At 48.8% G+C, this 11461-nt stretch overlaps 1 protein-coding gene across 2 annotated transcripts in view; it reads left to right on the plus strand.

The window, feature by feature from the left end:
- LOC147736947 (CD5 antigen-like) overlaps positions 1-4820 on the plus strand; it is a 343294-nt gene extending 338474 nt beyond the window's left edge. The window contains exon 7 of one of the 2 annotated variants that reach the window (XM_086953947.1): positions 4027-4820. In XM_086953947.1, coding sequence (XP_086810073.1) covers positions 4027-4553 — 527 coding nt within the window. In that variant the 3' untranslated portion in view covers positions 4554-4820. The remainder of the gene's footprint in view (positions 1-4026) is intronic. The other variant, XM_086953957.1, reaches the window with a different exon arrangement.
- Positions 4821-11461: the final 6641 nt, after the last annotated feature.

Below are 11461 nucleotides of genomic sequence, written 5' to 3' on the forward strand. Positions count from 1 at the left end.
AGCAGCACAGTAGGTCACCCTATCCTGTTGGGAATAGTTGGTCCTCCAGGTCCTTTCTTTCTGACGGACTTCTAATTTTTGCGCCTGAAGTTGTGAGGTAAACCATCTGTGAGTATTACTAGCGCGAGACCGAGGGGGCTTGACCCAAGGGGCATGGATGTCTGCAGCCCCTGTGATCCAATGTGAGATAGATCAATGGCTCTACCAGGTGCACATTTGTCTAAAGTGCCAGCCGGCTCCACAATGCTTGGGGGGAAGTTCTTCCCCTTGTTGGGCGCACCATTATTTCAGAAGCCAGCGTGCTCCCAGGCACATGTTTGCTTTCAGAGCCTAGAGGGCTCCAACGATTGGCTCATTTATTTCAGGGGCCCATGAAAGCCCGTACCGCAGTTAACTTTCACAGCTGCCCAGCAAGTAGTGGTCAGCTGCAACGTTTAGGGTCTTCTTTATTCTAGGGAACCTGTGCTCTTTAATCTAGGAGTGAGATGCACTCCTTCGCCCCTACCTTGGCCTGCACAGCTGCGCAGCGCTTAGTGCCAGCTGCTACGCTTAGGCCCTGCCTTTGAGAGTCCCAGCTGCCCAGCTTAGTGTTCAGCTGCTACGCTTAGGCCCTGCCTTTGAGAGTCCCAGCTGCCCAGCTTAGTGCCAGCTGCTACGCTTAGGCCCTGCCTTTGAGAGTCCCAGCTGCACAGCGCTTAGTGCCAGCTGCTACGCTTAGGCCCTGCCTTTGAGAGTCCCAGCTGCACAGCGCTTAGTGCCAGCTGCTACGCTTAGGCCCTGCCTTTGAGAGTCCCAGCTGCACAGCGCTTAGTGCCAGCTGCTACGCTTAGGCCCTGCCTTTGAGAGTCCCAGCTGCACAGCGCTTAGTGCCAGCTGCTACGCTTAGGCCCTGCCTTTGAGAGTCCCAGCTGCCCAGCTTAGTGCCAGCTGCTACGCTTAGGCCCTGCCTTTGAGAGTCCCAGCTGCCCAGCTTAGTGCCAGCTGCTACGCTTAGGCCCTGCCTTTGAGAGTCCCAGCTGCCCAGCTTAGTGCCAGCTGCTACGCTTAGGCCCTGCCTTTGAGAGTCCCAGCTGCCCAGCTTAGTGCCAGCTGCTACGCTTAGGCCCTGCCTTTGAGAGTCCCAGCTGCGCAGCGCTTAGTGCCGGCTGCTACGCTTAGGCCCTGCCTTTGAGAGTCCCAGCTGCCCAGCTTAGGCCCTGCCTTTGAGAGTCCCAGCTGCTACGCTTAGGCCCTGCCTTTGAGAGTCCCAGCTGCCCAGCTTAGTGCCAGCTGCTACGCTTAGGCCCTGCCTTTGAGAGTCCCAGCTGCCCAGCTTAGTGTTCAGCTGCAACGTTTAGGTTTTGCACAGTGGCGCACCCTTGACCTTTACTGCTTAAGCCGCAGCCCTGACTTTGTGGACAGAGGGCATTTGAGCCCCTTATAGATGGCCAGTTGGCCCAGTGGACTATTAGGTTTGTAGGGCCAAAGGCCCTAGTGTACTTTTTAAAGGTGCTAGGAAATGTAAAGTTTGTAGTATGTTTTATGCACTGTGATTTATGCTTATAGATGTGCTTTTATGATTATTAGGTTTTTCCCTACTGTCCTATGTTTTATTTCTGTACTGTGGTCTAGGTTTAATTGATTCCCTACTGCAGGTTTTGTTATTAAGTTTATTTCTTAATACAAGTTATGGTTAGGAGATTATGGTCTACAATATTTAGACTTATGAGATTGGCACGGGATAGAGTTCTCGCCTTATGTGATACTGTGCCTGTATGATTTATGTGACAGGTTGATGCTGAGTATAGTGTCTGCCAGTGATCACTGGCTGTGTTCTAAATTCATATATATTCTTACTTTTACTATTCTTACCAAGTGTTAATTCTGACAGTGGCCCACGTGGCCCTGTCATGTGTAAATAATCCCTTGTAAACATTGCCCGTTCCAGTTGGCACAGTGTATATTGTGTGATTACTATCTGATGTTTTTTTATTACAATACAAAGGCTATTTTCATATATAACCTTGTGTGGAGTTTCTTTTGTGCTGTTCCTAGTGTGTTGTACTTTGTGTGTTGTGCAAATGCTTTACACATCGCCATCGAGATAACCCTAGCTGCTCGTGCCAAGCTACCAAGGGGGTGAGCTGCGGTTATCTTTGGCGTGTAACTCCCTTTCCCTGACTAGAGTGGTTGTCTCTGCCCGGCTTTGGCGGAAGCCTTAGCCAACCAGAGATCCCATTTCTAACACTGGTATTTATAATATCCTAGACAAGGTCAAACAACAATGCCCCTTGTTATTCCCTCTGGTCGGGCATTAGCACCATGACCTAGCTCAAGAGCACAGCTGCTGTTTAGGAGCACAGAAGTCTTGTCATATAATGGAGCGAAAAAACACTCATGGAGCAAGACTTCAGAGATGAGATCACTACGTCAGCTGAGGTGTAGAACGCCATCTGCGTATGCTAAGGTATGGTGTCCACTACTAATCACAGAGATCTATGATATATAATCATTCAGCTTCAGTAGGAAGAGGGGGGTTAGGTTACTCTGTCTTATATCATGACAGGGATTTTTCTAGCATATTGTTCAATAGTCTTGCTAATCAGGCCTGCGCGTAGTTTGAAGGAGTTTTGCTACGCGGAATGCTGCGAAGTGACAAAAAAACTCCACGGAGTTCCGCAAGTAGCGGAGTGCAGTATGAACTGACGTTTGCACTGAAACTTCATGCCGCTCGAGTAGAAGTTCTGCCCCTTTGACAGCTCACAGTCTCGAACTTACCATTGGTGAGCAGGAGCGGGGAGTTTTCTACACTCCATGAGTTCCGTGGAGCGCAGAGTGCAGAAAAGTCCGCGAATGGAGCGGAGTTCACCTCCCAGGCCTATATGGTGTTTCTGATATGTAATTGTTTTCTAATTGTGGCACTTTGGGACACAATAGTTTGAATAAACATTCTAAATTTCCTTCCTGTCATGTGTTTATCCTACTGTGTACGAGTGAGAGAGAGAAAGGGTGTGTCCTGTTACCGTGATACTTGAGAGAGTCGAGAGGGCTGTATTCTGGGGTGCCTATTCACTTGTTTCTCTGGTAGGTTTAGGAGAGCAAGTGGGTCACTATAGCTGGTCGGGCACGGCCTCATAGGTACTGAGGTATTACGGTGACTGAGTCCCTTCATATCAATGTTTTATGGTTCCAAACATGGTTCAGTTTCTGGGCAGAATCCCTGCTACAGAGGTAATGTCTCCCTTCTTGACAGGATGGCAGTGAAGTGGCCCATTCAAAAGGTGAGCTTTAAAGCATGCACTGCCTCTGACTCCCAAAGTAGAAATCTGCCCTCCCCTGTCCCCAGGTGCATTTGCACCCAGGCTGATGGGTCAGAGGGCATACACCCCCAGAAGGCTCGCCAGACTACTAGTTTGGGTTCCTGGTCTGAACAGCCAAGGAAGGTTTCTGCCATTTCTAGAAGTGACAGGATAGAGGATTCCTGGGTACAAGTGTTTGCCTATAGCCTTGTCTTTGTTTGCACAGATGGACGACGTGGTGGACACAAGGAAAAAGGGATGACAGAAGGAAGTGGATGGGCTTAGAAGGGTGGAGATAGATCAGAAAGAAAGACCTGAGAGCTGGACAGACTGGAGGATGCATAGATAGACAATGGTGATGATGGAGAGTTTGGAGGATGGAAGGGGTGATGGACAGATGGAAGGATGGATGACAGAAGGAAGCTGCTGGGGTCAGAAGAGTGGAGAGGGGTACGAAGGAGCTGAGAGCTGGACAGACAGGAGGATACACAGATGGACAATGGAAGGGGTGATGGACAGATGAATGGATGGATGACAGAAGGAAGGTTCTGGGCTCAGAAGAGGGAAAGGGATAAGAAGGACCTGAGAGCTGGACAGACAGGAGGATGCACAGATGGGCAATGAAAGGGGTGATGGACAGATGGGAGGATGGATGACAGAAGGAAGCTGCTGGGCTCAGTGGTTTGAAGACAGATAAAAAATGAGGTCCTGACAGCTCAACAGAGTAACCTTGTCTTTTTCTTCTCAGAATCCATCTTCCTGGATCCAAACACGGCTCACCCTGCACTCAAGATCTCTGCAGATGGAAAGCAAGTCACAAGACTATCTGTTAATGGAAATGTTGCTAAGAATGCAGAGAGATTTTGGCAACATTCTTGTGTTCTTGGAACTGTGGGCTTCACCTCTGGGAGGCATTACTGGGAGCTGACTGTGCCCAAACGCAGCTTTGAAACATTTTCTGCTAGATTGTGGTATATAGGGGTGGCCAGGCAGTCTGTTACTAGGAATGCCTATGTGCGAGTTGAGCCTGAGAGTGGCTTCTGGGTTTTGGTGCGAGTTAAATATAATTCTAAGATTTACCCCACGACTGCTAACCTTTCGAGAGCGCTTCCATTAGTAGGACACCTTGGCGTCTACCTGGACTTCGAGGGGGGGCTGGTGTCATTCTTCAATGCTGAGACCCTGGAGCACCTCTTCACCTACACAGACACCTTCACAGAGAAGGTCTTTCCTGTGGTTTGTAGCTACATGTCCTCAGCCATAGAGCTGAGGTAAGCAGTGGATGGGCAGGCCTGCAGATGTGTGTCTTTGATTATTTGTAGAATTCACTTCCTTGGAGGAAGAGCTGCTGTAGATCGAGCTCAGAACTGATTTACTTGCTTCAAGGCAGTAATTTCAATTTACAAATAAGCTGGATTTTGGATTTGAATTGATCATGTGTTTTGGTTCAGGCTGAAAGTTGCTACAACATGTCTACAAAAGTAACAGACATGTGTTTCTGCCGCTTCATGGCGTAAAATAAATAAATAATGTGCTACTTTACGGGTCTTACAAGTCTGTTGTCATTGCTCTCACCTCAGCACTCACACTGTCAGGCACATTCAGTCTATAGATCACTTAATTTCTGCTAGACATTGCGACTCAAGGTAGAATATAGCTCATTGGGTCAGGTACCTGCTGCAGAAATCACATTGTAACCTGCGGACTACAGCGGCTTTCACGTTTTTTGCAAGAAGAAACTTCTATTTAGTTCAGAAATACCCTCCCGTTCTTATTTTGTCAGTAGTGGTAGTCTATGCTTGATCTGTCCGCAGCCTTCGACACCGTCTCTCACCGTGTGACAGGCTGGGCTAAGGGACGTTGTTTTTAGTGACCAGAACTCTCACAGCCAGCTGTGCGGACTTTAGGACTTAGCCTTTCCAACTTCCTGGTGGAGCCCTTCAGGGTTCCTTCCTCTACTCTATTTAACCTGTGTGTCTCCCCTCTACCAAAACTCATGCGATCCTTCGGCTCCCACATGTCGTCCTATGCGGATGACACCCAAATCATCGTCTTCATCTCTGATCTCTGATGACTGGGAAGGGGGGGCAGACATGTTTAGGTCCTGTCAGGATGAAGTCAGCATTTTGATTGAGGGAGAACTGGTTTTTGGCGTGGAAAATTTGATCCGGACTGACTTTTAGTGACCGAAAGCCTGCGTCACTCTCCCTGTTCCGGTGGGCGCGACAAAAAATCTGGGATTGGCCTTTGACAATACTTTGGCATTTGACACCCTGGTCAATAGAACGGTGAGTTCTTCTTGTTTTTAGATCATTCAGACCTGGAAGAAAATGTTTCCCTTTCTTCCAGGGGAGCTAAGGGTGTCATCGGCCATTGCTCTTATTACATCTCGCCTGGATTACTGAAACGTACTTTATTCAAATGCCAATCGTGGTACCGCTGTGACTGTCCTGTTCCCATCAGAAGGGGTCGCTCCCCACGCTGCTCCCTGCTCCGCCTGGTATCGTAGCGCTATACCGCCAGACTGCTGATTGCTTATCTCACCTTGCTCCCACAACTGCTGTAGCCTGATTAATTATTAATATTAGATCGTAGCGCTAGATTGCCCGTCTGTTTATTAATTGCTTATGTCAATTAGATCGTAGCGCTTGATTGCCAAGGTGCGCTTTTACGATAATTTCAAATTGTGCTGTGCTGCCTGTAGACTCATTTGTGCCTGATTGTGCCGGTGCCACTGCCATTTGCATCACGCTATTTCCGATTGTGCCCCAATCCTGTTTCGATATTGGCTTGCTGCCATTTTGTTGTTGTTGTTGTGCCTCCCTGCCCGGATCTCCATCCTGCTCCCGCCTCCCAGCTGCTCCTCCCTCGCCCCTCCCATTCCACTATCCACATATGACAGATGCCTACGCGTGCAGCGTTCACGCGCAGCGGTCGCGCCCTATGCGCGCCGAAGGTGCCCCAAAGGTAAGCCCGCCTATGCCCGTCCGCGCCTGGACCGCGCCCAGTGCCAGACCGCCTGGTCCTCGCAAATCCCACTGCACCCGCATAATATACGACGCTGACACCCTCTTTGCGCTTAATCCAGGCCGGCTCCCTAACTGCATCCAAGCCATCCCAGGCCACACCCATGGACCCTTCACCTGCCACTCCTGCAAGTTCGATTGCATCAGAACCCACACCAAATCCACTAACTCCAAACAGAGCTCCAACACTAACCACCTAAAGTGCCTCCTGCTCAACACCCGCTCTATCCACAGACACTCCATCGAACTCTGGAACCTACTTGACACTACATCGCCGGACGTCGCCTTCCTTACAGAAACATGGATGAATGTCTCATCAGCCCCAGATATCGCCATAGCCATTACGGACACCTACAAGATCACTCGAAAGGACCGCATCAACCAAACAGGAGGCGGCATCGCCATCGTCCATAAGAAGACCATCCGCATCACGATCAGCTCCGACGAGAACCTCGCCACCGCCGAACACCTTCACTTCCAGATTCACACCAACCCTAAAACCACACTCAGAGGCACCCTTATCTACAGACCCCCAGGACCCCGCTCACAATTCAGTGAAGACATCGCTGACTTCATCAGCCCACATGCCCTCCCATCCGAGAACTACATTCTACTGGGAGACCTCAACTTCCACCTGGATAAGAAAAACAACAACAACACCACCACCCTTCTGGACAACCTGGCCAATCTCAGACTCAAACAACTCGTTGACACCCCCACCCACTCTGCCGGACACACACTTGACCCTATTCAAAGAAATAGTTCGGCACAAAGGACTTCTTCAGGGCGAATTGATGGGATGTAGTATATATTCATCTTTCAAAAACCTGTTCAATCTACCACAAAAATAAAAGGATAGCTGCCATCCCAGCATCTGGAGACAGGTGCCATCATAACAGCTGGAGAAATTTGTTCCAACTGATAAAATCCTGTATACTATACTACATCCCATCAATTCGCCCTGAAGAAGTCCTTTGGACGAAACGCGTTGGCTACTTTGTGAAGATTGAAAATAAAGAAAGAAAAGAATACATAATGGCTTACTGATATATTTTTTGACCTCTCTGATATTGCTCATTGAACATTTTATGGTGTGCCGAACTATTTCTTTGAATTGTGTACAGTGCCTCGGCACTGATTTTGGAGGCCTAGGGGTATATGGCCTCAGGTTCTTGGCACCCCCAGATATAACGTGACCAAGATTCATTAGATTGAGTGCAGTTAAGTGTCTTACCCTATACCCTGTTCTAGTGTCATAAACACACTTGACCCTATCTTCACCTCCAGCAAGCACATCTCCTTCGATCACACCACAGCTCTCCATTAGACGGACCACAGCTGCTTCACTTCTACTACAAAAAATCCAAGACCCATAACCCCCCACAACCTATTCCCCGAAGAAAATGGAACAAAATCACCACCGACCAGCTCTTCACGTCGCTTCAACAAAACCCCCCTGCCAATTCATCGGACCCAAACCAAGCAGCCACCAACCTCGCACAATGGATCACACACAGCGCAGACGAACTAGCACCCCTGAAAAACCATCTAATCAACCAAGGTAACAAAAAAGCCCCCTGGTTCAACGATGACCTTAAGAAATCCAAGAAGTTCTGTCGGACTCTCGAGAAAACCTGGAGAAAAAACCCTACCACTGACAACTTAGCCACCTTCAAGATTGCCACCCGCAAACACCACCAACTAATCCGATCCACCAAGAAATCAGCATTCAAGGATCGACTTGACAACAATGCCCAAAACAGCAAGGAACTATTCAACATCGTCAAAGAATTCACTAACCCCTCCGCAGGCACTAACGACATCACCCCCTCCCAAGACCTCTGTGACTCTCTATCATCATTCTTCCACAACAAAATCGCCGAAATACATAACTGCTTTCAAAACCAGTCCGAAGACCAGCCCACTCCACCCACCTCCGAACCAAAACCACACTCTAACAACCTTTGTGCCTGGAACCCAATCACCACCGAAGATACCATCCGCTTGATGAACTTCATCCACTCAGGATCACCAACCGACCCATGTCCCCACCACATTTTCAACAAAGCAGACTCCATCATCGCACCCCATCTGCGCGATGTCATTAACTGCTCCCTCAACTCTGCTACCTTCCCGGAAAACTGGAAACATGCGAACTCAGCGCCCTTCTGAAGAAACCCACGGCTGACCCAACCGAACTTAAGAACTACCGCCCCATCTCGCTCCTCCTATTCCCTGCCAAAGTCATCGAGAAAGCCGTCAACAGTCAGCTCGCCACCTTCCTCGAATCCAACAAATCCCTCGACCCCTCTCCATCCGGCTTCCGAGCCAAACACAGCACCGAAACCGCCCTCATCGCAGCAACAGATGACATCCGAACACTACCGGACAACGGAGAAACAGTTGCCCTCATCTTACTTGACCTCTCCGCAGCCTTCGACACAGTCTGTCATAGCACCCTCATACAACGCCTCAGCAACATCGGAGTACAAGGAAAAGCATTGGACTGGATCATAACGTTCCTCACCGGAAGAACCCAGAGAGTCCGCCTCCCCCCTTTCAAATCAGAGGCCACCGAAGTCATCTGCGGCGTACCACAAGGATCATCACTCAGTCCCACTCTCTTCAACGTATACATGAGTCCCCTCGCTTCCATCGCACGCCAACACAACCGCAACATCATCTCCTACTCAGACGACACCCAGCTGATCCTCTCCCTAACCAAAGACCCAAACACCGCCAAAACCAACTTACACGAAGGAATGAAAGAAGTAGCTGAGTGGATGAAGAACAGCCGTTTAAAACTAAACTCGGACAAAACAGAAGTCCACATCTTAGGGCCATCCCCCTCTGCCTGGGACGACTCATGGTGGCCACCGGCCCTCGGAACAGCACCCATACCTACGGACCACGCACGCAACCTGGGCTTCATCCTGGACTCCTCCCTCTCGATGACCAGACAAGCCAACGCCGTCTCATCATCTTGCTTCAACATCCTACAAATGCTCAAAAAAAAAATACAAAAAAAAATCTTCCGTTGGATCCCCACCGAAACAAGAAAGACGGTCACCCACGCACTGGTCACAAGCCAACTGGATTACAGCAACACCCTTTACGCCGGAACCACAGCCAAACTACAGAAAAAACTCCAACGCATCCAAAACGCCTCAGCCAGACTCATATTGGACATCCCTCGGCATGCTCACATTTCCGGCCACCTGAGAGACCTCCACTGGCTCCCCGTCAACAAGAGAATAACTTTCCGTCTCCTCACCGATGCACACAAAGCCCTCTACGACCTATGACCCGAATGCCTCAACACGCGTCTATCCTTCTACACCCCCTCCCGCCAACTGCAATCATCCAATCAAGCCCTCGCCGCAGTTCCGCGCATCCACAGATCCACCATGGGAGGAAGATCCTTCTCCTATTAAGCGACCAAAACCTGGAATTCTTTCCTCACCCACCTCCGCCTCACACAGAACCACCTCTCTTTCAGAGAGCAACTAAAAACCTGGATATTCGATAAGTAAAACACCTCCCTCCCTCAAGCGCCTTGAGACCCTCTGGGTGAGTAGTGCGCTATACAAATTTTGGAACTTGAACTTGAATCAGTATTCCTTGGATACGCTTCAGGTCATCCAAAATGCAGATGCTATTCGGTTGGTCATGGATCTGCCTGAAAAACTCTCCATTGGTAAACACAAGGAGATGATGGACGGAGCGCTGAAACGTTTCAGACACTCACCCCGCATCACAGATCTGGGTTGAATCCATCATCGTTCTTTAGCTCACTTCGCCACCCCGGTTCAGACAGAGCTTTGGCAGCCAGTAAGGAAGCAGGTGACTTTTAAACTCTGTGCCTTGTACATAAGGCTCGCCATCAACAGGGCTCATGGTGTCCTGCGGCCGCCTTCACCTGGTTTGATCCTAGTGGACCTCTGAGATCTGCAGGAGCAAGAAAGGGGATAGTTCCTCGGTTCTGGAATGCGAGATGGGGAACGAGCTTTTATGGTGGCAGCCGCCAGGTTATGTAAGTATTAGGAGTCTGGAATTATACCCTATGTTTTGTTGCCTGGTCAAACCCAGTTACCTGTATTATTTCATTGTCCTTGGGACCTTCTGATGCTTTTATCCATCCTCTTCACTAGGGCTGTCCCCTCCCCCTGGTTTCTTCCTCGGTGACAGCTCTTCGATGCATACTGGTTTTATGTGCTTTATACATTCAAACTCAAAATTCAAGAACTACTAGACCAAAAATCACTCCCTTAATCAGTCGATAGCTCCATTTTGTGAGTAAACCATGCTAGAATCCTCACTCTGTTCCAGTGGTTGTGTCTTCCTACTCAACTCAGAATCCTTCTACCCGCCTCTGTGCTGGTCAGCCTCTGGATTCAACACCTTGGAGCCCCTTCTGTCTGCTCCATACTCTTGTGCTTAGCTGGAGACAACCACAACTGTTTGGAAGAGTTTACACCATCAGCTGTAGTGTTGTGACTGAGGTGGGGCTTAGATCATACGCATCTGGTGGCGGCCAGTTTGCATAGGAAGGGATGGTCTTTCTATGAATAAGGTTCAAAACAACATATAGGAACAACATTAATAAAGAAAAGGTTGACTCAAAAACAGAATTTGAGAGCAATAAATATGAAAAAACTATGAAGCTTTATCAACATACAAAGGAACAAAATAGAAGTGAAATATAGTCAGTTCAATAAAGCATCAAAAATCATTTGCATGGATGCTAAAAGCTTTTAAAATAGATGCAGCAACAAGGAAAATCTAAAAGAGGCCTAGTCCCAGAGCTATAATATTTTCACGCAGCACTGGAGACCACCTTCCTGTGCCGCACTGAATGAAAGGGAAAGTGCTGGAATGCACCATGTTTCACATTATGCAACACATTCCTGTCCTTCCCTTGCACTGGCGCACTTTTGGCGGCATAGCTCCAACGAAGGCACCCTTGCGTCATGGCGCTAGGGTGCCTGCGCTGTAGTGATACAGTGGGAAAACTGCTACACTTACAAATGACACATAAACCGACTTTGACACCTTTTGAACAAACCATGTTAGACGCGCACACATCATACCTTAGAGTAAATTTCAAGAAGTATCAGGTAAGGCATCATGAAAGCATGCAGAAAAGGATTGACTAGA

The sequence above is a fragment of the Lissotriton vulgaris genome, chromosome 1_1 (genome assembly GCF_964263255.1).
Source record: "Lissotriton vulgaris chromosome 1_1, aLisVul1.2, whole genome shotgun sequence".
NCBI lineage: Eukaryota > Metazoa > Chordata > Amphibia > Caudata > Salamandridae > Lissotriton > Lissotriton vulgaris.